Source organism: Maniola hyperantus, chromosome 13 (genome assembly GCF_902806685.2).
Source record: "Maniola hyperantus chromosome 13, iAphHyp1.2, whole genome shotgun sequence".
Taxonomy (NCBI): Eukaryota; Metazoa; Arthropoda; class Insecta; order Lepidoptera; family Nymphalidae; genus Maniola; species Maniola hyperantus.
In genome coordinates, this window is record NC_048548.1 from 3,051,172 (window position 1) to 3,078,398 (window position 27,227).

Here is a 27,227-nt window from a genome sequence, read left to right on the forward strand (position 1 = left end):
CAAGCAGCTTGATCAAACAAAACAAATCTACGTGTTTTACGTCAAGCTGCTTGACCGTCTCGGAACCTCTTTTTTTTTAAATAAAAATGGCGAGCAAACGTGCAGGCGGGAGTACTCTTACGGAGTAACTTATAACTTGATGGCCAGGGTATGCTTGGTCTTTCTGCGTCTAAACTTTATTGTTCGGAATAGTGGTTCTGTACTTTTAGTTCAATAGTTTAATTCCACGGGGTCAACCTAATCAGCAAAACAAACTTATAGTTCCATTATCACTACCCAATAACAGTAACCTATTAAGCGGCAACACCGACATACAAGTAAGAACTCCTTTGAACGTATCCGATCGTAGCTTAGTACTGGAGAACGAGACCTCCTGGTCCAAAGATGTGTGGACTCCTATACGGTGCCCGATATTAGTTCATCGACACGGACAGACAGTGTGTATTTCTATTGCTGCTATAACAACGAATAATTCAAAACCAAAATGGCGAGTTTCAAAATGGCCGCCGTGGAAATTTAAAAAGTACATAGTGTAATATTTTCTACGATGGTACGGGTTCGACCGGTTTTCTTACCATCACAACGATTTGGCATTCTGCATACGGTTTTACGTTTTTTGTGACATTTTGGGTATTTGGCGTTCTGCGTCTAAACGTTATTGTTCGGAATAGTCATCCAATATATTTGATGGGGTCAACCTAATCAGCAAAGCAAACTTATAGTTCCATTATCACTACCCAATAACAGTAACCTATTAAGCGGCAACACCGACATACAAGTAAGGACTCCTTTGAACGTATCCGATCGTAGCTTAGTACTGGAGAACGAGGCCTCCTGGTCCAAAGAAGTGTGGACTCCTATACGGTTGTTCGTAGTTCCGGATATCAGTTCGTTGTAATACACGGACAGACAATGGACGGGTTCGGTGCTTCCTCTGTGCGAAATAATGTAATAGAAAAAAACATTAGTTGAAGTAACACTTCTTTGACGTTGAGACAGATCTTCTATAATATAAAAATGAATCACAAACCCTCTAACAAATAAACCTAGAATAGCGGTGGAATAGTTATACTCTGTTTTGTCTTTCTCTGTCATCAGTAATTTGACAATTGAAGGAAAAAGACAAAACAGAGTATAACTATTCCACCGCTATTCCAGGTTTATTTGTTAGAGGGTAAATGTGTTGCTCATCGCAAATCTCGAGAACCGCTGAACCGATTTCGCTAATTCTTTTTCTATAATATTCCTTGAAGTACGAGGATGGTTCTTACGGAGAGAAAAATTTAACCTCCCCCTCAATTTTCTAAACTCCACCCGAGCGAAGCCGGGGCGTGTCAGCTAGTATTACAATAAATCTAAATCTAAATATATAAAAGGAAAAAGTGACTGACTGACTGATCTATCAACGCACAGCTCAAACCACTGGAAGGAGTGGGTTGAAATTGGACATACAGATAGCTATTATGACGTAGGCATCCGCTAAGAAGGGATTTTTGAATATTCAACCCCTAAGGGAGTAAAATAGGGGGTTGAAACTTATGCAGTCCAAGCGGACGAAGTCGCGAGCATCAGCTAGTAAAATATAAAAAGAAAGTCCTAAGTCATCAACGCCTAGACCAAACCCTTGGACCTAGAAAGCTGAAATTTTCGGTTTCCCTTAGTAATGGGGATAACGATTATAAGGCCGGATTTTTCGAAATTGCTACGGGATAGACGTTACTGAAAATGAGTCATAGTGAGTAAATAATAGGGCTTTTAATAACACCTCAATATAAGATGGCGGCTTAAAACAGCTGTTCTGTTTGGCGACCACTTTAAATAGACTAACATAAATACAAAACTTCTATAGCTAAGTTATAAAAAATGGCATCGATTAGAATTTGATAAATATAGACCGAACCAAATTTATTTACTTTATTTAATTAGTACACCCCTTCCGCTTTCTTTAATTTGTATAATATCCTCTACCCTAAGGTTGCTTGGAAGAGATCGCTATTTTAGCGATAAGGCCGCCTATTGTACATGCTATCTATGTTATGTTTCTATTGTTCTGGTTTTGGTGTACAATAAAGCATATTTTACTTTGCTTACTTTTACCGAAGAAAATTTCAATTCAAAAAGTATTGATTAAAAAATACTCACTTGAGATGCGCAATCAGTTCTCCGTCGTCAACGCTCCATAGCGCGGTCACCTGGTCCAAGCCCGAGCTCAGAACTCTGTGGTCGTCCACTGCCGCTAGCCGTAATACCTGCGCAATAGTACAAGCATAAAGCAAGGCGAGACGTTTATCTACTCGAGCCGAAGGCAAGGGCAGATATTTAAGTCGAGGATAAAATGGATTTTATGACCGAGTTATACACTCTGCTTTTCACTTCAATTGAGAGGAAAATTAAATGAAACAATGCGACCGCGACCTGCAATCTCATACTTCACCTCTTCTGGTCATTATGTATTAATGCTTTAGCCATACATCGAATAATCACCCACTGAGCAGGTACAAGGTCAGAGGCCTTTTAACAAAACGCCAAATATGTAGACTGATATATCACCCACTGCGCAAGTTTGGTCGGAGACCTTTTAACGTGACACATCCAACTGTAGCTTAGGTACATGAATAAAGTATCAGGAGAGCATAGGAGCATAGGAGGCACTATAGATCCATATAACACTTGTGCCCAAGAGCTTAAAGGTATGATTCCGAACCACGCTGCACGCAGCAGCGCTGCCGCAACAGTGCTGTCACCAGCTGTCACAGTCCTGTCGCGGCACTATACTGGTCCCCATACAATCTCTATAAGCTTATATGACATTACATTCCGAGCTAGGCAGCAATGTCGCGGCAGCAATGTAGCGGAACATTGCTGCCTAGCTCGGAATATAATGTCATATAAGCTAATAGAGATTGTATGGGGACCAGTAGTGCCGCGACAGGACTGTGACAGCTGGTGACAGCACTGTTGCGGCAGCGCTGCTGCGTGCAGCGTGGTTCGGAATTATACCTTAAAAAGCCCTTTTAGTCCGTTCACAATGGATATAGAACTTTACGAGCATTAGAAGTGAGTGTTTAACTCGGGACTCGAGTATATCGCCGCTCCATCCTTCGAATAACGTTCTCCCGCTCACCACCTACACAAACATAGGTACCTCTCCATCGTGCGCCTTCCAGACGGCCTTGGGCGCGCCGGAGCGTGTGTCCAAGGCTGCCAGCAGGCCGCTGGAGAGCCCCACGCAGACCCACGCGCCGCCCGGACTCACGCACATACAACGAATGAACGACGTTCCCCCGCTCACCACCTACACAAACATAGCTACCTCTCCATCGTGCGCCTTCCAGACGGCCTTGGGCGCGCCGGAGCGTGTGTCCAAGGCTGCCAGCAGGCCGCTGGAGAGCCCCACGCAGACCCACGCGCCGCCCGGACTCACGCACATACAACGAATGAACGACGTTCCCCCGCTCACCACCTACACAAACATAGGTACCTCTCCATCGTGCGCCTTCCAGACGGCCTTGGGCGCGCCGGAGCGTGTGTCCAAGGCTGCCAGCAGGCCGCTGGAGAGCCCCACGCAGACCCACGCGCCGCCCGGACTCACGCACATACAACGAATGAACGACGTTCCCCGCTCACCACCTACACAAACATAGGTACCTCTCCATCGTGCGCCTTCCAGACGGCCTTGGGCGCGCCGGAGCGTGTGTCCAAGGCTGCCAGCAGGCCGCTGGAGAGCCCCACGCAGACCCACGCGCCCCCCGGACTCACGCACATACAACGAATGAACGACGTTCCCCCGCTCACCACCTACACAAACATAGCTACCTCTCCATCGTGCGCCTTCCAGACGGCCTTGGGCGCGCCGGAGCGTGTGTCCAAGGCTGCCAGCAGGCCGCTGGAGAGCCCCACGCAGACCCACGCGCCGCCCGGACTCACGCACATACAACGAATGAACGACGTTCCCCCGCTCACCACCTACACAAACATAGCTACCTCTCCATCGTGCGCCTTCCAGACGGCCTTGGGCGCGCCGGAGCGTGTGTCCAAGGCTGCCAGCAGGCCGCTGGAGAGCCCCACGCAGACCCACGCGCCCCCCGGACTCACGCACATACAACGAATGAACGACGTTCCCCCGCTCACCACCTACACAAACATAGGTACCTCTCCATCGTGCGCCTTCCAGACGGCCTTGGGCGCGCCGGAGCGTGTGTCCAAGGCTGCCAGCAGGCCGCTGGAGAGCCCCACGCAGACCCACGCGCCGCCCGGACTCACGCACATACAACGAATGAACGACGTTCCCCCGCTCACCACCTACACAAACATAGCTACCTCTCCATCGTGCGCCTTCCAGACGGCCTTGGGCGCGCCGGAGCGTGTGTCCAAGGCTGCCAGCAGGCCGCTGGAGAGCCCCACGCAGACCCACGCGCCGCCCGGACTCACGCACATACAACGAATGAACGACGTTCCTCCGCTCACCACCTACACAAACATAGGTACCTCTCCATCGTGCGCCTTCCAGACGGCCTTGGGCGCGCCGGAGCGTGTGTCCAAGGCTGCCAGCAGGCCGCTGGAGAGCCCCACGCAGACCCACGCGCCGCCCGGACTCACGCACATACAACGAATGAACGACGTTCCCCCGCTCACCACCTACACAAACATAGCTACCTCTCCATCGTGCGCCTTCCAGACGGCCTTGGGCGCGCCGGAGCGTGTGTCCAAGGCTGCCAGCAGGCCGCTGGAGAGCCCCACGCAGACCCACGCGCCCCCCGGACTCACGCACATACAACGAATGAACGACGTTCCCCCGCTCACCACCTACACAAACATAGCTACCTCTCCATCGTGCGCCTTCCAGACGGCCTTGGGCGCGCCGGAGCGTGTGTCCAAGGCTGCCAGCAGGCCGCTGGAGAGCCCCACGCAGACCCACGCGCCGCCCGGACTCACGCACATACAACGAATGAACGACGTTCCTCCGCTCACCACCTACACACACATAGCTACCTCTCCATCGTGCGCCTTCCAGACGGCCTTGGGCGCGCCGGAGCGTGTGTCCAAGGCTGCCAGCAGGCCGCTGGAGAGCCCCACGCAGACCCACGCGCCGCCCGGACTCACGCACATACAACGAATGAACGACGTTCCCCCGCTCACCACCTACACAAACATAGGTACCTCTCCATCGTGCGCCTTCCAGACGGCCTTGGGCGCGCCGGAGCGTGTGTCCAAGGCTGCCAGCAGGCCGCTGGAGAGCCCCACGCAGACCCACGCGCCGCCCGGACTCACGCACATACAACGAATGAACGACGCTCCCCCGCTCACCACCTACACAAACATAGGTACCTCTCCATCGTGCGCCTTCCAGACGGCCTTGGGCGCGCCGGAGCGTGTGTCCAAGGCTGCCAGCAGGCCGCTGGAGAGCCCCACGCAGACCCACGCGCCGCCCGGACTCACGCACATACAACGAATGAACGACGTTCCCCCGCTCACCACCTACACAAACATAGGTACCTCTCCATCGTGCGCCTTCCAGACGGCCTTGGGCGCGCCGGAGCGTGTGTCCAAGGCTGCCAGCAGGCCGCTGGAGAGCCCCACGCAGACCCACGCGCCCCCCGGACTCACGCACATACAACGAATGAACGACGTTCCCCCGCTCACCACCTACACAAACATAGGTACCTCTCCATCGTGCGCCTTCCAGACGGCCTTGGGCGCGCCGGAGCGTGTGTCCAAGGCTGCCAGCAGGCCGCTGGAGAGCCCCACGCAGACCCACGCGCCGCCCGGACTCACGCACATACAACGAATGAACGACGTTCCCCCGCTCACCACCTACACAAACATAGCTACCTCTCCATCGTGCGCCTTCCAGACGGCCTTGGGCGCGCCGGAGCGTGTGTCCAAGGCTGCCAGCAGGCCGCTGGAGAGCCCTACGCAGACCCACGCGCCGCCCGGACTCACGCACATACAACGAATGAACGACGTTCCCCCGCTCACCACCTACACAAACATAGGTACCTCTCCATCGTGCGCCTTCCAGACGGCCTTGGGCGCGCCGGAGCGTGTGTCCAAGGCTGCCAGCAGGCCGCTGGAGAGCCCCACGCAGACCCACGCGCCGCCCGGACTCACGCACATACAACGAATGAACGACGTTCCCCCGCTCACCACCTACACAAACATAGGTACCTCTCCATCGTGCGCCTTCCAGACGGCCTTGGGCGCGCCGGAGCGTGTGTCCAAGGCTGCCAGCAGGCCGCTGGAGAGCCCCACGCAGACCCACGCGCCCCCCGGACTCACGCACATACAACGAATGAACGACGTTCCCCCGCTCACCACCTACACAAACATAGCTACCTCTCCATCGTGCGCCTTCCAGACGGCCTTGGGCGCGCCGGAGCGTGTGTCCAAGGCTGCCAGCAGGCCGCTGGAGAGCCCCACGCAGACCCACGCGCCGCCCGGACTCACGCACATACAACGAATGAACGACGCTCCCCCGCTCACCACCTACACAAACATAGCTACCTCTCCATCGTGCGCCTTCCAGACGGCCTTGGGCGCGCCGGAGCGTGTGTCCAAGGCTGCCAGCAGGCCGCTGGAGAGCCCCACGCAGACCCACGCGCCGCCCGGACTCACGCACATACAACGAATGAACGACGTTCCCCCGCTCACCACCTACACAAACATAGCTACCTCTCCATCGTGCGCCTTCCAGACGGCCTTGGGCGCGCCGGAGCGTGTGTCCAAGGCTGCCAGCAGGCCGCTGGAGAGCCCCACGCAGACCCACGCGCCCCCCGGACTCACGCACATACAACGAATGAACGACGTTCCCCCGCTCACCACCTACACACACATAGCTACCTCTCCATCGTGCGCCTTCCAGACGGCCTTGGGCGCGCCGGAGCGTGTGTCCAAGGCTGCCAGCAGGCCGCTGGAGAGCCCCACGCAGACCCACGCGCCGCCCGGACTCACGCACATACAACGAATGAACGACGTTCCCCCGCTCACCACCTACACAAACATAGGTACCTCTCCATCGTGCGCCTTCCAGACGGCCTTGGGCGCGCCGGAGCGTGTGTCCAAGGCTGCCAGCAGGCCGCTGGAGAGCCCCACGCAGACCCACGCGCCCCCCGGACTCACGCACATACAACGAATGAACGACGTTCCCCCGCTCACCACCTACACAAACATAGGTACCTCTCCATCGTGCGCCTTCCAGACGGCCTTGGGCGCGCCGGAGCGTGTGTCCAAGGCTGCCAGCAGGCCGCTGGAGAGCCCCACGCAGACCCACGCGCCGCCCGGACTCACGCACATACAACGAATGAACGACGTTCCTCCGCTCACCACCTACACACACATAGCTACCTCTCCATCGTGCGCCTTCCAGACGGCCTTGGGCGCGCCGGAGCGTGTGTCCAAGGCTGCCAGCAGGCCGCTGGAGAGCCCCACGCAGACCCACGCGCCGCCCGGACTCACGCACATACAACGAATGAACGACGTTCCCCCGCTCACCACCTACACAAACATAGCTACCTCTCCATCGTGCGCCTTCCAGACGGCCTTGGGCGCGCCGGAGCGTGTGTCCAAGGCTGCCAGCAGGCCGCTGGAGAGCCCCACGCAGACCCACGCGCCGCCCGGACTCACGCACATACAACGAATGAACGACGTTCCTCCGCTCACCACCTACACACACATAGCTACCTCTCCATCGTGCGCCTTCCAGACGGCCTTGGGCGCGCCGGAGCGTGTGTCCAAGGCTGCCAGCAGGCCGCTGGAGAGCCCCACGCAGACCCACGCGCCGCCCGGACTCACGCACATACAACGAATGAACGACGTTCCTCCGCTCACCACCTACACACACATAGCTACCTCTCCATCGTGCGCCTTCCAGACGGCCTTGGGCGCGCCGGAGCGTGTGTCCAAGGCTGCCAGCAGGCCGCTGGAGAGCCCCACGCAGACCCACGCGCCGCCCGGACTCACGCACATACAACGAATGAACGACGTTCCCCCGCTCACCACCTACACACACATAGCTACCTCTCCATCGTGCGCCTTCCAGACGGCCTTGGGCGCGCCGGAGCGTGTGTCCAAGGCTGCCAGCAGGCCGCTGGAGAGCCCCACGCAGACCCACGCGCCGCCCGGACTCACGCACATACAACGAATGAACGACGTTCCCCCGCTCACCACCTACACACACATAGCTACCTCTCCATCGTGCGCCTTCCAGACGGCCTTGGGCGCGCCGGAGCGTGTGTCCAAGGCTGCCAGCAGGCCGCTGGAGAGCCCCACGCAGACCCACGCGCCGCCCGGACTCACGCACATACAACGAATGAACGACGTTCCTCCGCTCACCACCTACACACACATAGCTACCTCTCCATCGTGCGCCTTCCAGACGGCCTTGGGCGCGCCGGAGCGTGTGTCCAAGGCTGCCAGCAGGCCGCTGGAGAGCCCCACGCAGACCCACGCGCCGCCCGGACTCACGCACATACAACGAATGAACGACGTTCCCCCGCTCACCACCTACACAAACATAGCTACCTCTCCATCGTGCGCCTTCCAGACGGCCTTGGGCGCGCCGGAGCGTGTGTCCAAGGCTGCCAGCAGGCCGCTGGAGAGCCCCACGCAGACCCACGCGCCGCCCGGACTCACGCACATACAACGAATGAACGACGTTCCTCCGCTCACCACCTACACACACATAGCTACCTCTCCATCGTGCGCCTTCCAGACGGCCTTGGGCGCGCCGGAGCGTGTGTCCAAGGCTGCCAGCAGGCCGCTGGAGAGCCCCACGCAGACCCACGCGCCGCCCGGACTCACGCACATACAACGAATGAACGACGTTCCTCCGCTCACCACCTACACACACATAGCTACCTCTCCATCGTGCGCCTTCCAGACGGCCTTGGGCGCGCCGGAGCGTGTGTCCAAGGCTGCCAGCAGGCCGCTGGAGAGCCCCACGCAGACCCACGCGCCGCCCGGACTCACGCACATACAACGAATGAACGACGTTCCTCCGCTCACCACCTACACACACATAGCTACCTCTCCATCGTGCGCCTTCCAGACGGCCTTGGGCGCGCCGGAGCGTGTGTCCAAGGCTGCCAGCAGGCCGCTGGAGAGCCCCACGCAGACCCACGCGCCGCCCGGACTCACGCACATACAACGAATGAACGACGTTCCTCCGCTCACCACCTACACAAACATAACCTATGTGGTATCTATAGGTAAGTACGCGACAGGTCGACATGACAATCGGGGTATGAGGCGGGGGGAAACAACGAACACCCGCACATCACCCGCGCCGGGTAAGCGCGCGTTCCCTCCCCGATCCCCGCGTACTATAGGTAAGTGACTATAGACCATTCTATCTTTATTTGGACTTGAAAATAATTATTTGTTTCGTACATAAACTCACTCAACCGTATTATATAACATACCTTAAGCTCGTGCGAAGAATTCGGCGCCCGCGCATCAATAATCCTCAGCGTAGCGTCAGTGGTGGCGGCGACGATCACGCAAGACGGGCCGGGCAATGTCCGTACTATGCTTACAGGCGATTTCATGTTGTCTAGCTACAAAAATATTCAACATGAAAACAACAGGACCTGCAAATAGTGGCATGTGGTCAAGAAAAAGCAACCTAGAAGAAAATTGTACATTCTTTCTCAAAGAATATAAATTAATGATTTTAAGCTTATTTCGTGGTTTAACGACATATTTTAATGTATATAACGGGTACATACCACGATTAATTTTATTTTTGTCTGTCGATATTTCAACCCAATGGTCGTGGTCACACCGCAGTCCCGAAATTGGGTTGAAATATCGACAAACAAAAATAAAAAATAATCGTGGTATGTACCCGTTATATACATTAAAAAGAATATAAATGTTCACTGCTGATCACTGGTAAAATCGGAGGAAAGAGATCCGACCAGATTAGAGAAGCGGTAGACACACCCGTCTGCAATGCCTTCCGTACGGCCTCCAACAGGGAAAAATGGCGCAACATCGAGAAGGTGATATCTCGAGGAAGGCACGATCCTCAAAATTGAGGGACCGACGCGAGAAGAAAGATAAATGTTCAACCAATTTTATAGACGAGTTTTCAAACAAACAGCCTAGGCTCAGCACTAAATCATTTTAAACCTATAACTTTACTAGCTGACGCCCGCGACATTAAGTTACGATTTAGGTTTTAAAAATCCCGAGGGAACTCTTTGATTTTCCGGTATAAAAATTAGCGTATGTCACTCTCCATGCCCTTAACAACATGCTTTTTTGCATACCCATGCAAAAAATCACGTCAACTCGATGCTCCGTTGAAGGACAAACCAACAAACATAAACACTTTCGCATTTATAATATGGGTAGTGAATAGTGATATACTTACTTGTGACACCACACTCTCCATGAAAGGGTCCCAGATGTGAACTACAGAGTCAGTGGAGACGGCCAAACGAAGCGACTCTAAGAACGTCAGAGACAGTACGCCTTTCTTGTGGCCCGTGTATGTCCAGTTGCATTGTGTGGTAGCATTGCCATCGCCCTTAAAAAAGAAGATTCGAATATACTACTACGAATACGGACAACAGACGGAAACGTTTAAGTGCGAAAACCAGCCCAGAGTAAGAAGATACTACTACGAATACGGACAACAGACGGAAACGTTTAAGTGCGGAAACCAGCCCAGAGTAAGAAGATACTACTACGAATACGGACAACAGACGGAAACGTTTAAGTGCGGAAACCAGCCCAGAGTAAGAAGATACTACTACGAATACGGACAACAGACGGAAACGTTTAAGTGCGAAAACCAGCCCAGAGTAAGAAGATACTACTACGAATACGGACAACAGACGGAAACGTTTAAGTGCGGAAACCAGCCCAGAGTAAGAAGATACTACTACGAATACGGACAACAGACGGAAACGTTTAAGTGCGGAAACCAGCCCAGAATAAGAAGATACTACTACGAATACGGACAACAGACGGAAACGTTTAAGTGCGGAAACCAGCCCAGAGTAAGAAGATACTTCTACAAATGTCTTTAAACCACATGGTTTAAAGACATTTGTATATATTTTGACATTTGTATTTGTGTATTTTGACCGCGTACTGTACATACAGTACGCGGTCAAAAGTGATGTACATCGGTAACTGGATTTTTCAATTAGTTTACATTTTATGAAAACTTTGAACTTGTTGAGAGACATCTCCAATATGTTTTCTGGAAGCTTATTATTGGCCATTATGGAATGGGAAACACCAAATAATTCACTAAAAATCTTGTGGATTTACAAAATTTCGATCAAAAGCTTACCTGATTCCTTAATGACCATAGCTTCACGGTCTTATCCTTGGAACCGCTCATGAAACTGTTCTCATTGTCGAGACAGTGTATGGACTTGACGCAGTGCGTGTGTCCTGCGAAGGTCTGCAATTTGATTTGCTTGAGGTTGAACCGCGTGTGTTTGTCTGCTCGCCCGATCTCGTGCTCCCAGTAAATGAGCCAATCGCCGCGGAGATGGCTAGAGAACAAACAACAAAACAATGGGGCAATTCTAGTCTTGCAGGGAAGATCTAGTGAGAAATATTCTTGTTACTGCATTTCGCATGCGAACCGGCGTTATTTCAATTTAAACAATTTGACAGGATGAAGGAAAAAACCTGTTTCCTTCGACTTTTTAACTTCCATGACCTAGATAATCACCGCAGTGTAGATAATTGAGGGATATCTGAAAAACTTGAAAAAGCATTGCCACTCCTATCACCAGATAGCAAATTTTTTAGGGTTTCGTACCTCAAAAGGAAAAACGGAACCCTTATCCTTTCGTTGTCTGTCTGTCTATCTGTCTGTCTGTTTGTCAAGAAACCTACAGGATACTTCCCGTTGACTTAGAATCATGAAATTTGGCAGTTAGGTCTTATAGCAGACATTCGGGGAAAAATCTGAAAACCGTGAATTTAAAATGTGTTCATGAACAAATAATTAGTATTTAAACTTTCAAAGTATGATGACTATATCAAGTGGGGTATCATATCATACATTCTAAAACAGATTTTTATTTATTTTTATGCATAATAATTTTTGTTTTATCGGGCAAAATGTCGAAAAAATGTTTGCAGTACGGAACGCTCGGTGCGCGAGTTTGACTCGCATTTGGCCGGTTTTTTTCTCTTATACTTACCGATCGCTTTTAATGCCAGCGTCCATCTTATACGCCACCACGTCGAAGCCGTCCACCTGTCCGCCGCTGCCCGAACAAGCGTCGCTCGACACATCTATCCTGTTGCCCACTAAGGTGACGTTGGAACCGAAGCTATTGGAGTTGGACAGATGGTCAGCCGCTGGGTCAGGTTTGGACGGAATGATGTCTATAGTTCGTCTGCTGAGAGGTTCATCGCTTAGGGACGATTGGAAACGCTTGTCTTGGCGCGTTATGTGGAGTGGAGAGCTGGAATAATCGTGTTCATTAGGTTATACAAATGATGAAAACTTTTTTTATGTGTACCGAGTAACAGTACCAGTAAAAAAATTTTACAAAAAAAATAAAAACCGACTTCGTTACACAAACACTAAAAATTGAAAAATAATTTAATTTATTACCGATTATATTATGTATACAAGAGTTAATATAGTTCCATAATAATACTTTTTGGTGCCGGTGCCAATTAGCTTTAGCTGCGCGAATCGTCTAGACTTCATATTTTTATGGGACTCCACAATGTCACCTCATTGGCACCGACCCCAAAAAATATTATTATGGAACTATATTAACTCTTGTATACATAATATAATCGGTAATAAATTAAATTATTTTTCAATTTTTAGTGTTTGTGTAACGAAGTCGGTTTTTATTTTTTTTGTAAAAAAATTTTATTTCACAATTTTTAGTGGCCCCATGGAATTATGCTATGACTGGTTAAAAATCTACTGTTTACTAAGCTATTACACTGATCGCGAGCAATTTACTCTTATCCGTTGAGGAGTTCCAGTATCTATCTTCGAAGATGTTCATCAGATCTTCACCAAATTGAAATGGGACCAACTTTGAAGTATACCCTTTCAAACAAAAAAAGAATTATCAAAATCGGTCTAGGCGTTTTCGAGTAATCGGGGAACATACACGACGAATTGAGAACCTCCTCCTTTTTTTGAAGTCGGTTAAAAAAAGATAAGCACTGAACAGGGAAGTATTTTTCTTTATAAAAGATCTCTACCAGTTACCCTTGGCAGTGGGAAAGGTTGTAAAGGTAAGTAAACTATGAATTTTTAAAAAAAAATGTTATATAATTTTAGCTTTGCAATTTTTTTTGATGCCAATCGCTTCCGATTCGTATACGTGGAATCATGTATATCCATGGATAGTAATGTCAACTATAATTCGCGACAGGGCGACATGGCACTCGGGGTATGAGACGGTGATGTGCGGGTGTGCGGGCGTCCCCACCCTAATTGCTATGTCGACCTGTTGCGTACTATACATTGATAACGACTTTAATAATGCCTTGCGGTCTAATGGTAGAAAAGTGAGGAAAGAATCAGGTGAAAAGTCTTTGCGCACTTCTTCTATACATACTGTAAATAAAATTCACCTGATCATATGCGTCTGTCTATACTTGGAACAGAGTGATCGTATAGTTTCGCTGTTCTTCAGGCATCGCTCCAGCGTGTCGGTGCCGATGAACTTGGCGAACGTCGTGTAAGACCGGTACGCTAGCTCCTCGTCGAACACCATTAGCAGTTCCTCTTGCACCTGTCAAAAACATTTTAATGAACTGCTAAAACGAACTATAATAAACTAAAATAATGCTAAAACGAACAATCAGACTATGGCCACCGCCAAAGAAATCACAACAGTAACCAATGGGCTTTCACGTGATTTCTTTTAACCAACATTTTTGTCGTACTCAATGCTAATGACCAGTTTTGTTTGAAATATTATTGAGAAAGCACTTTTATAATACGGACAACCACACTCACAATTTTAGATGTAAAATGTAAATAAATGAAGATAAAGACTTTGAAATTGAAACTATAAAATGAACTTACGGTCAACGTGGTGACGTCACATCTGTCGTTGAAAGATGGAGGCGTGCACGCTAGTTCGGGCAAGTCGGAACGCACGACTCTACCGTCCTTTATCGCCCATTCTGCCGTACTACCGTCGCGACAGATTTCCAAAAATCCCTCTAATTTTGAATCCGCGGAATCCTGCTCGGAAGACTGAAAAAGAGAAGGTAGTTTTGAAAAACTTTTTTTAAGATATATAATATGGTAGCCGGCAGGAAATATCCTCGACCGAGCATCCACCTTTAGATAGAGAGTTCGGCTTCGTAGAGCGTTGTCTCTGTCACTCATACCTATGTGAAGTTTTGTCGGTCTGAACGACACAGACAACGCTTTACGAAACCGCTATCTCTTTCCAAAGGTCGATGTACAATATTTTCTGTCGGGTACATGTAAACTAAGGTTTTGTAACTCTCGATGTACCTTGTCAACATTATTTTCGTCCTGTTTTGGCCAGTTATCCGTTTTACCCGTTGCTTTGTCGAATGCTAAGAAAAACCTGAAAGAGAACTTTAATTAAGTTAATAGTCATAATAGTCCTAAAAATACTTTTTTAGTGCTTAAGGTAAGATTGGAGTAAGTATAGTACAGTACGCGGCCGAAAGTAATGTACATCGGCCTTTAGAATGACATTTCGGCTTTGTAGATCGTTATCTCTGTCACTCATACCAATATGACATGTTTTGTTGGACTCAACGACAGGGACAGCGCTCTACAAATCTACTTTCTCCTTGTAAAGGTCGATGTACATTACTTTCGGCCGCGTACTGTACTATCCATACTAATATTATAAATACGAAAGTGTGTCTGTCTGTCTGTCTGCTAGCTTTTCACAGCTCAACCGTTCAACCGATTTTAACGAAATTTGGTAAAGAGGTAGCTTGCAACCCGGGGAAGGACATAGGCTACTTTTTATCCCGGAAAATTTAAGAGTTCCCACAGGAATTTTAAAAACCTAAATCCACGCGTACGAAGTCGCGGGCATCAGCTAGTAACGTATAAATTACGCCGATGTACCTGCGCAGAATTCTTATTTTCGAATGGCGCGAGAAAATTTACAGCCAATCATAGCACGCGTCCGTCCACTATTGGTTGTTGCTCGCGCCATGTTTAGCACGCGCGGATTACGAGCAAGATAGCACGAGTCTCTGTTCTTGTGTTTAAAATAATAATAAATAATAAAATAAAATCATTTATTTTACCAGATACAAAATCATATTTTTGTTAGTATTGACACGTAGGTACCTTAAAACTAATTATTAAATCTTAACGTCAAGCAATAAGGTTTATATTCCATTGGTGTATATTCGGTTTTATTCAGGTAAGGTTGCGCTTTTCGGCGCAAACTTACCTGAATAAAACCGAATTTTGCCGAAGCTACTTTATAAAAATGGTAGTGCTGTAGTTAAGTTAGTTTTACTAAGCTGACTTTGGTCGCGATTACAGCTGTAAGTTTTACTCACGTAAGTTGCTTACTTAATTAATTGACAACAAACTTACTTTAATTCTTAAATAAAATACTTAAGAGAGGGTTTACATTAGTAAAGGAGTATGCCCATGGACAGTACTCTCACAAGAAGCATTGTACCTTAATTTTTTTATATATTTATTAAAGCTAAAATAAATACATAATTTCTCATTAAGTTTCATGAATATTTGTTTTAGGATTTAAAAAATCTAAAACTGACTGTTTTATTAAGCCTAAAAAGACCCTTTTTTACTTTCTCGCTGAACCTTTTTTTTTTTTTTTTCGTTCGGGGAGAAGGAAAATCCTCTTGGATGCCTCCGGCATGCCCGACTCCACAATGGCCTACGGACTAAAAACTTCCTCCGCCCCTCCGCTCTATCTTTCAGGTAAAACCTTTGCATTGCATCTGAAAGATGGCTCTCGCTGAACCTAACATCACAATATTGTCATTTTTTATGGTTAATGTTTCTGAAATGCAGAAACCATTTTCGTTATTTTTTTCTACAAATATTCTGATGATGTCATTCAATAGATAGAATTTGAATGGTGACACAAAAATCTTGAAGACAGTACATTTGTTCATACTTGAATGGGCATTGTCTTTTGTCGTAAGTTAATCATGTAAGCTTCTTACGTGAGTAGAACTTACAGGTGTACCCGCGGACTTTTTTATACCTTTGTAGAGCGGGCACACACAAGTGTTTCCTGGTCATCTCGGGCCCGATGCGCACGGCTACCACGTGCAACGCGTCTAGCAGCTTACGAGCGAGCGCACACCGCGCGGGCGCGCCGCTCGGGTACGCGCACCGAGTTGTGGACGCCAAGCGAAGCGCCGGTTGTAGGATTGTTTTTAAAAATGTATCCTTAAAAAATAAAATATGATTAAGGGTGAGATCTATAGAGCGCACTCTGACTTTGCTTAGACTTAAGACAGAGTTAAAACGAGACAGAGCTATATCTCTCACATAAATCTGTCTCGTTTTAACTCAATCTTAAGTCTGAGCAAAGTCAAAGTGCGCTCAAAAATCTCAGCCTTAGTGTACTGCATCTGAAAGAACACGTGAACAAAATGTCTGTATAATCCAGAAAGTATAAGATGTGTCAATTCTTAATTCGAGAATATAATAACCAAAATACACACGTTCATTTAATTAATCCTTTTTAAAAGAATCGGCCACAAAAAGTACCTAGTAATAATGTAGAGGCGATATACGACCTTCATGGAATGTGTCACGTGTGGTTGGCCGCAAAGAGAATATAACATTTACGTGGCTGGCTGGCTGGCTGGACATAATATTAGAATAGGCTACTTGACTCATATCTAATTTCGTCCAATAAATGATTATTTATTATAGTATTTTGCTTAAGACAACGAAATATATCAATAACAATTATTAAAAACGCAGGATGGATATATAAATCCAATTTAAAAAAATACAGTTTTTATTTTTATTTGAAACTCAGGAAACGCTGTCAGCCATGATGTGACGTCATTAAATATGTAAACAAACAAATGTCATCCCTATTGACTAACGTAGTATCCATATATATAAAATTTCAAGTCCTCCTGACTAACTTATATATCAACGCACAGCCTAAACATCTAAACAGCTGGTCCTAGATACATGAAATTTGGTGGGTGTGTTCTTTGTAGGTAAAGAGAAGGTATCCACTAGGAAAGGATTTTTTGAAATTCCACCTCTGAGTGGGTTAAATGGGGGTTTGAAATTTATGAAGTCCACGCGGGCGAAGTCACGAGCATAAGCTAGTTTTTATATATTTCTAAAAACTCATAGTAAACGTAAAAAATTATCGTTTTCTCTTTATAAATTGAATAAGTTATTAAGTAAGACTTACAACAAAGTGATCTTTGCAAAAATAAATTTGGGTTGCAGTCGTTAGTGATATAGGATCCCTTTAAGCAAGTCTTCGCGTATTACGTATATTTATTTCACTGGGCACTCTAATCCACAACTTTCCTGTGGTCTTTATCGATGCGTTTTTACATTCTCGGATGATACAATAACGATAATTACTATATTTTTCATGTAAACTAGTATAGAAGTCATGTTTATTAAACTTTGGTAGGTTATGCTGTTGTTTACAAATGCATGACGTCAGAGCACAGATAATCTATCGGCCAAACATGGCCGACAGTGTTTTCACCTGTCTAAGAAAAATATATTTTTAAATGAAAGTTTTACGGTTTTTAGGGGGCAAAAAAATATAGTGTTAATTTTTTTGATCTAATAGGACAAATATTAACCATTTAAGACCTACTTAAAAAAAGTGTCAACTAGCCTATTTGGAACCAATTCAAAAGTCCGCTAGTTCTTTGGAAGGCGAGAATAATTCATTCCCTGCTGAGGTCTAGATGACCTCAGTAGACGACAGAAAAAGAAAGAAAAGACATTTATTTACCAAACTGTGCCACACATCACATCTTAAAACTAAGAGCTGGTTAGTCCGGCGCTTCTTCCACCTGAGCATAAGCCCAACGCGCTTCAAGCAAAAGAAGCGCTGGAACAAACTGTGTGGACAGATTTCCAGTTTCATTATGTAATTAGAATCTCAATAAGACCTGGCAGTTTTGTGCAATGTTTTTAATTCGAGTCACCCACGGTCACAATAAAAATGACCTACCTGCAATTGCTCCATAACTTTGGCATCCGACATAAAGGGCAGAAGGTATTTGATGAGCTGCAAGCACGCCACCACCCCGCCCTCTAGCGGCGCGGACAGGCGACGTCGACACGACGCTATTAGCTCACCCATGTGAGGGAGGTATTGGAATATTATTAGCTGCTCGCCGTACATCGCTGGAAACGAGGCTTTAGTTTACAAAGTCAGTTGGTCATACACTAGAAATGAAACTTTAGATAACGAAGTCAGCTAAATAGACAAGATCCATGTAGTATCACGAAATGAGTGTTTTTGAGTTAACACGCTTTTGACACTGGTTGCGTTCACGCATACGAGTTATTTTGTGTGAAAAATCATCTTGGGGTTGGGAGGACTTGAGGTTAACTGTCAATTTAGAGCTTTGCAAAATATTCAAAGTCCAAGAAAAAAATGGCAAATTTTGTTTACCATAAATGCAGACACCACAGAAATTAAAACCATTAAAACTGTCTTCAGCAATTGTTGGTTTTGAAATTTGCCAAATCCTAAACAGTTTAAAGAAAATTGTAAACTTTTAAGAAAATTAAAATTACCTTATTTATATCAGAGATACACAAGGCGCAGATCAAATAAACAAATTCAAAGATAAGGAAACACATAGTACAAAGTTAAAATTACTTACCTACAATAGAAGTGAGGCACTTGATAACCTTCATCGCGTTTTTGTCGCCCACAACTTTACTGTTAACTATAGATATCTCGTCGAATTCGTCCTTTTCATCTCCCTCCCATGACGCTAAATTTTCTTTCCCGATATAACACAGAGTTAGCATCTTCAGCAAATTCCTTGTGATGTATCTACACGTCAGCACTGGACCCAATCTATGAGCCAACCAAATCAGGCTCTCAGAACTCATATCTGATATTTTATATCCACTTTTATCGTTACACGGTTGGTCAAGATCTTCTTCCTTTATTTGGAACTCCACTGTTTTGTTTTCAGCATTTCTACCTAGATCTAAACTTTTAATTTGTCGTATAGGTTCTCCATTCTTTGATTCAACAATATTGCCTTCGGAGTTTGACACTTCATGAGCGAAATGAAAGTAGCTGGTAAACATAGGTTTTGGTATATCAATAGTTGGAGACATCGCTTTATTAGAATCAGGTACCTCTTGATTTTCGTCTTTAATGATAACTACACTAGTTTCTTTCGAATTTGGTGACGAAAAGTTTGTAAAAAATCTTGAGTTACCTGGAGAGATATAATCCGCTGCTGGGGAAGGAGTTTGTAGAGTGTTAGACTCTTTGATCATAGTGTTTGAATCTACTGATCCTGATGGTGATTTGCTTCGGCTACTACAACTAGGATTTCTATCCTTATCGTTTTCAAAATGAAATAACTCATTTTCGCTTCTGTTATCCTGGTCCTTATCTTTTATTATTTCATTTACTTCTGACATACTTTTATCAATGTTTGGGGTTATGACATGTTCAGAACCGTAAGACGTATCCGGTGAGAAGATATCAGATGTTGACGTTAAGGCATTTTTAAGATTATCGTCAGAATATCTCGGTTTCTTGTTTAATATTGCACGGTTGTGGCACAAGTGACCAGGAGATCCACTTTCTGATGTCGCATCTTTGTAACCACCAACAGCTTCTACCAAATGTTGGGTGAAATTGTCTAAGAAACATTGAAGACCCAACCTAACCATCAGTTGAAGAAGGAATATGTGATGGTAGAGTTTCACATACTTCTGTTTGTTAGCTAACCCTGCGTTCGTGATAGCATCGACATCGGTCAGTTTATGCTCTGATTTGTCATAAACATAATCGTCATCTTCGTAGAGATTTAATATGTGCCTCAAAAGTTTATTATTTGTCTCAGCAGGGCCCAGCACTTTACTGATTGTATCAAACAAATGCCAAGCGGCCAGGACTGACGTATCTTTGTTTTCCAGTAGTTTTATATAATGTTGCAAGAATATATCAAGGATATTAAATTGGTTATCGTTGGTGATTTGATTTAATAGTACTCCCAAATGGGTGATACACGCTTGTATCTTTCCTTCGGCAATTTTTTGTGTGAAATACAGCTTGGTTTTGTCGACGTTTTCGTATTTCTCGCATTGAGTTCCGTCACATTCGTATGTGTACAAAATGTGTAACTCATTTCCAGTAAGATCGTATTCGTGTAAGGTGCTTAAAAGGTTGTATAAAAGGTTAAAACTTTGAGGGAAAGGTATTAAATGCTGCATTATTAAAGGTTGCAGTAACTGGTATGGAGTGGGCGGCGGTAATCCCTTTTCGGTAACAACTATTCTTTTTCTGAAATCTTCTGCACTGAGAGCCAGTTCATTGTTAGAACTCAATATGGGCGGTTTAACGTTTAAAAGAAGGCACGCGATATAGCTCGCACATTTTGGCATGGAATTAATGTTATACTTCAGTATCGTGCGACAGCTATTGTATCTTTCTACAAAATTTTCGTTAGCTAATCTTAATGGACGCATGTAGGTGTGAAGGAATATTTCGACGATAAGGCACCCAATAACCAACATATCCTGTCGTCTACTTTCAGTGACGAACTGTTTATAAATGGCTGCATCTGTCGTGTATCTAGGATTGAACATTCTGTTCTTGCGCTCCTTTAACACGGTTTCCAAATTATTGTCCTGGCTGATTTTTTTCAAATACCCCTGATCGTAGGACGCCAAGAACATGTGATTAGTGAAAGCGGTCTCTTCAACTGCATCTTTAGATCGGGTAGTTTCATTTTCCTTTGATTCTTGTTGGACGGGACAGAGATTTAAAGTAATATTATCTTTATGTTTGGCGTTATCTTCGGCGCTGCTGAAGAAGCATTTCGTTCGGAAATTGTCCAAAGTCTCCAAAGCTTGTATTGTGGCTGCAGGGTTGTATTCTTTGGGTAGATATATCACTCCTTTGCCGAGTTCTGACCGTTGTACTCTGTAATGCCTTGAGTGGGACGATGCCCTACTTTCGATGCTGGAAACATCTTCCTCTTGGCTTTTACAAAGAGATCGAGCTCTGGTACTGCTTTTGTGTCGACGCGTTCTTTGGGACGGGACGTGTAATCTAGATATATGTTGGGGAAGGCTGCTGGACTCTTCTTCTTCGTCAGATATGTCATCTGAGCTTTCGCGGACGTACCTTTCTGAAAATTCAAAAATATCACAACTGCTTTTATTGGCCATAGTTAATGTTAAGCTGCAGATTCAGGTAATATCAGAAATAAAATATGATTCATATCATTTTTCCAAAGACCTGAAGGTGGAAAAACCGATTGACGTTGGGGTACCAAGGTGCTAGAATGGCGACTAGGCACCGGAAAGCGCAGCGTTGACAGACTCTTCACTAGGTGGACAAACGACATCAAACGAGTCGCAGGGAGTCGCTGGATTCAGGCGATGTAGGATCGCGGTGTTTGAAAGTCCCTACACGAGACATGTCTAGCAGTGAACGTCTATCGGTTGACGTTGATGACGATGAAAAGGTTTTTAGGATATTAATAGAACAAATAAAAATGTTTACTGGCATCTCTAGGGGCGGTCCACCGTAGTCTGGGAGGCGCGGGCGGCGGCAACCGCATGCGTCTCGGCGGGTGCGGTGCGGTCAGCAACTGTACGGTCGCTCCCCGTCTAGTATGATTGTGCCCGTCTACCAGAGATAGGCAGACGTTCTTTGCCTTCACTGCCGCTGAACCAGAGAGCCTACGAAATAAAGACTAAATAAAATAGTTAATAATTTTATCTTACCTCGTTTTAATAGAATGTTAAACAGCACTAAAACCACTACTAGCAGGTCAGGGGCACTTTACTTTTTAGGTATTAAAGCTACAAGACAACTTCTAAGTAAATATAGCGGTAGGTTATAAAGCGCTGTGCGACCTGAATTGCCCTTTATTGTGTCGTAGCAAGAGTTGCTATTTATTTAAATGATTTTGCGGAGTGAACCTTTGTAGAGGTGCAACCTCTACCATCATCATCTGTTCCTGTACTATTCTGAGCTACTACCCCAGAACTGCCGATAGATAGCGCTAATTGATATAGGTAAATGTATATTGTAAAATTGTTTTTTTGTCGCTCGTTGTATTTTAACATTGTACTATAAGATTTATATTTATGAACTCGGATTTTTCTCCACTTTCATTTGATATCTCGACAGGATAGAAAAGAAATATCAGAGACCCCTACTTTTTTGGATGTAACATCTGTCATACTGACTTCGTTCATACGAACCGAGCAAGTGGGAGAAAACTTACTTGTAACCAAATGTGATATCAATCCAATGGTGAAGATTTTCTGACACATAAGTGCTTTCTAGAGCCTCTCTGTGCTTCGTTATGAAGTCTTCCACGCAAGTCGCCCAGGACGGAATACCTAAATCCTGAAATACAATATTTTTTAAATGGTGAGTTTGAACAAGTATACAATGAACCATAAACTTAATCTACTATAATCCGCTGAAACAGGTCGAATCTGTATGGTGCAACATGCAGCATGCGAAATGCACCACCCGCCCTCCGACTGCTAAACATGCAGGAAAAAGCAGTCAACTTTGACTAACTTTGAATGACTTTGCGACTGTGGATTGTAAGGTCTACATCTCCTGAGGATGCTCCGGTGTCGGGGCGAAACGTGCGCCGAGTGTGTTTTGGGATTTGTGTGGTTCTGCGTCGTGGTGGTGCGTATTGCTTGCCTGGTGGCTGCTTTTTCCTGCATGTTTAGCAGTGGAAGGGCGGGCCGTGCATTTCGCATGCTGCATGTTGCACCATACAGATTCAACCTGTTTCAGCGCATTATAGCAAATTAAGCTTTTGGTTCATTGTATATCATGGATTTCCGCAAAGTAACGCCTGCTTCTATACAAAATTTGAACCAGTCCAATATGTTTCGTATGAGGTTTACATCTCACTAACATTGATAGAATTCAATGACGAAACAATAACAGGGTTCAGGTGGAAACAAACTATCGGACGTGTCCGTAAGCCGCGACTGACAGCCGTGGTAGATAGGTGTGCAGTGCACAGTCGTTTAGGCCGCGACTCATCCAAACGTTTTCGGCTGACAGAAACATCGAGCGGGTCAGAATTCTATGGAACGTCCGAGCGCTCAAGGACAGCCCACATTGTATCCGCTGCTTGCGTCCGATAGTTTGCACAGCTCAGTGTACACCTAAAGGTTAATACCTAAGTCGCTGTCAGCCGTGCCAGTCGGCCGCGTCCGATAATAATATTTGTTTCCGCCTTGTTGAGATGTACAATTTTAAGATGACTACAAGTCCCTCTCGATTTTTAGGGTTCCGTACCTCAAAAGGAAAAACGGAACCCTTATAGGATCACTTTGTTGTCTGTCTGACTGTCTGTCTGTCTGTCTGTCTGTCAAGAAACCTACAGGGTACTTGCCGTTGACCTAGAATCATGAAATTTGGCAGGTAGGTAGATCTTATAGCTGACATTTGGAGAAAAATGTGAAAACCATAAATTTAGTCTTAGATCCACAAAAAAAATTAAATTGTGGTCATGAACTAATAATTAGTATTTTCAACTTTCGAAGTGAGATAACTATATCAAGTGGGGTATCATATGAAAGGTCTTCACCTGTACATTCTAAAACAGATTTTTATTTATTTTTATGCATCATAGTTTTTGAATTATCGTGCAAAATGTCGAAAAAATACGAGTGTAGTACGGAACCCTCATTGCGCGAGCCTGACTCGCACTTGGCCGGTTTTTTGACGATTGAATCTCGTGATCAAACAAAATCAAGTAAATGTGTAAGCAATAGACGATCGATTTTTTGTCGATTGCCACTATGAATCGTTTTTGTGTCACAAGTATCTAATGTGATTTTAACCTTGATATTTATAGATTGTTAACATTCGACAGTTACGATCGATAAAATCGAGTAAATCTGTACTAACTTACAGTGAGTCATATAGGTATATTACTTAGTATTGATGTAAAATTATCGTACAAATTTGCACTGGCAAAACATAATTGTATTTTTCCTTGAAGCCATACAATATGAGATAGGGGCTATCGAGTATCGAATGTCAAATACGGCGCTACAAGCGTATCAACTTCTTTTACAATAAAAACTGGTCTTCTAATTGGAATTATTATTCACGCTTCAGTAATAGGTATCTTGGGCCTACGCTCGAAACTTTTCGAGTTTTTTGTGTGAAACGAATTTACTCAGGGATCCTATTTAGATTGTAAATAAAAATAACCCATCTGCGTCATCTTTTCAAAATCCATAGGGTCACCGCTTTTGCTAATACCTACAGTACGCGGCCGAAAGTAATGTACATCGGCCTTTAGAATGAAATTTCGGCTTTGTAGAGCGTTATCTCTGTCACTCATACCTATATATTGTGACGTTTTGTCTGTCTCAACGACATGAGACAGTGCTCTACAAATTTGTTATCTCTTTCTAAAGGTCGATGTACACTACTTTCGGCCGCGTACTGTAGGTATTAGTAAAAGACGTGATACCCTAGTGGTTAAGACGTCATTTGTAGGGTCGGCGGGGTATCGATCCCAGGCACGCACCTCTAACTTTTCTAAGTTGTGGTTTTAAGCTTAATATCACTTGCTATGACGGTGAAGGAAAACGTGAGGAAACTTGCATGTCAGAGTTCTCCATAATGTTCTCAAAGGTGTGTGAAGTCTGCCACCCTGCACTTGGCCAATATGAACAATGGCCAAGCCATTCTCATTCTGAGAGGATTCCCTTGCTCGGTAGTGAGCCAGCGAAGGGTTTATGATGATGATGTATTAGCAGACAGATTATTTTCCGAATGTACTACTAAATAACTTAGAAACACAATATGGAATGGCTATTCAGTTACTTTTTTCAGGCGGATAACTACCTAATTTGAGGCATTCATCGAAGGCTGTCTAGCGAGACGGTGGTTTCACGGAATTTGTTTAAATATTCGTAATTAGATAGTTAACGTTAACATTACGGAAATTACTGGACAAGTAACATGAGGCAGCCAGCTCAAAAGTATCAAGAAACGCATTAAATGGAGAGAAAGTTATGTTTGTAGACCAAAGCCCATTTTTACGTAGTTTAAGTAATTTTACAATACTTACTGCGATTTTATTTTTCTAAATCTGTAGTTAATTAAACTGCAAACCTATCACAAGTTACAGTTATTAATTTTTAAACTTACTAGACGCCTTAACACAAGTGTCTAAAACAACTGTACCAAGTATTCACGCGCGTTTTTATCCGATTGATCGGATAAAAAATGCGCGAACGCATCGATGATGAACGCACGAACACAAACATTAATTTCTATAATCCATACTAATATTATAAATGCGATAGTTTGTCTGTCTATCTGTCTGTCTGCCTCTCTGTCCGTCTGCTAGCCTTTCACGGCCCATCCGTTCAATCGATTTTTAAAGAAATTCGGTAGAGTTAGCTTACGGAAGGACATGGGGCTACTTTTTATCCCGGAAAATCAAGAGTTAATAATAAATGTTGTCGCACTTGCGGTTGCCGCCTTTTTGAACGGAAGTCACGTGACAACTGTCGGGAAAGTATTTGCGAACGCGATCGAAGCATTATCTCGGAAAACGATCTTTGGAATGACCTGCGAGAGTTTCGCACTTTTGGCACTTTTGGCTCAGATGATAGGAGCGTGCAGACGTGTTATATCAATTTATATATATCAATTAATTCATTTGTATGGTTAGGTTATTTTACTTCTGGTATGTTTATATATTTATCGATAGAGTCGTGATATCAAATCAGCACTCACAGGCAAATCTTCGTGTATACTTTTGAACACAGTAGGGTCGGTATAGAACTCCGGCACGCACTCGTCGGGCGTCCACTCCTGCATGCGTTGTATCGATGCGGGGTACTCTGCAGGCACCCATTTGTTGCGCACATATTTACAGAGGGTGTCCTTTGGAGTCCTGCGAAAAAAACATCTTCAGAAAATGATCCAAGAGTAACACATATTTCATAAAACAGCATTATTGTACAGAAGTTTTTTGTCGAAATAGGTAGGTATATGGGAACGGTTTTCATGCTCGGGGCTCAACTGTGGGGCGATTCCGTAAGACCTGCATCAATCATTATTACAATCTCAATTGTTGTGATTGGTTGAATTTGTGCTATTCTTGTTACAACAATGCATTGTAGCCAATAGTGAGCGAGCGTCAACCAATCAGAGGTGATTGCGATCGTGACATTGTAGCTGTCATTCTACCGCAATCGCGCACTAGGTATATGACTGTAGCATATTATCTTGAAAATAAATGTAGTAGGTAGGTTACTTTTACTCTGTGAAACCAAAACCATAGGTTACCTACTAAATCATACAAAAGGTACAAACAGCATATTCAAAGAATCTAAGGCTTGCATGTGTTATCATACGAAATTCGGTCGAGCGAACACGTATACGAAAAGGCACGAACGATCCCGACCCCTCAAATACTATGGGAGTGCTTAGGCTTACACTGGATGCGAGTTAATCGTACGTAAGACCTTACATCGTTAGTACTGCCATAGTACCAACTTGAAGGAATCGTTCGTGACTTTTCGTACGATCGAATTTCGGATAAAAATGAAGGAGGAGGAGAAGGAGGAAAAAAGTTATCGGACGCGGCTGACCGTCGCGACTTATACGATTCTGGATAATAAAATGCACACTGAACTGTGTAATCTATCGGACGTAAGTAGCGGAGGTAACCTTGAACGCTCGGACGTCCGATAGATATCTCGCAAGCTGCGTCCCTGTTCAGGAGACCCGCGGTAGTGCAGGGCACTTGGCTCCGCCAGTCCCTAACGACAGAACACACCTATCTGTCAACTGCGTCCCGTAGATTGTTTCCGCCTTAAAAGTCCATTCCTTACCTGCGTGCCAAGTAAACGTAACATGTGATGTCAGATAATGCGTCCGTAACGTGATGCGGGATCTGGCCGTTAGTACTCATGACGTCATAGGTCATGTCCAGCTGACGATCGCCCTTGTTCAGACGATACTTAGACTTGGTCAAATCACGCCAATTGCGACCTGCGGAAATTATACCAA

At 45.5% G+C, this 27,227-nt stretch overlaps 1 protein-coding gene across 1 annotated transcript in view; it reads right to left on the reverse strand.

Moving 5' to 3' along the window:
• Positions 1–246: 246 nt before the first annotated feature.
• Positions 247–27,227, reverse strand: part of Wdr81 (WD repeat domain 81) — a 28,921-nt gene continuing 1,940 nt past the window's right edge. Inside the window, exons 3-19 of the mRNA XM_034975047.2 lie at positions 27,050–27,209; positions 25,947–26,106; positions 22,435–22,559; positions 21,705–21,883; positions 18,829–21,327; positions 18,168–18,343; positions 16,200–16,387; positions 14,480–14,555; positions 14,039–14,212; positions 13,582–13,742; positions 12,174–12,440; positions 11,306–11,513; positions 10,376–10,531; positions 9,420–9,554; positions 9,025–9,174; positions 2,143–2,249; positions 247–934 (exon numbers count right to left, since the gene is read on the reverse strand). Coding sequence (XP_034830938.1) covers positions 703–934; positions 2,143–2,249; positions 9,025–9,174; positions 9,420–9,554; positions 10,376–10,531; positions 11,306–11,513; positions 12,174–12,440; positions 13,582–13,742; positions 14,039–14,212; positions 14,480–14,555; positions 16,200–16,387; positions 18,168–18,343; positions 18,829–21,327; positions 21,705–21,883; positions 22,435–22,559; positions 25,947–26,106; positions 27,050–27,209 — 5,153 coding nt within the window. The 3' untranslated portion in view covers positions 247–702. The remainder of the gene's footprint in view (positions 935–2,142; positions 2,250–9,024; positions 9,175–9,419; positions 9,555–10,375; positions 10,532–11,305; positions 11,514–12,173; positions 12,441–13,581; positions 13,743–14,038; positions 14,213–14,479; positions 14,556–16,199; positions 16,388–18,167; positions 18,344–18,828; positions 21,328–21,704; positions 21,884–22,434; positions 22,560–25,946; positions 26,107–27,049; positions 27,210–27,227) is intronic.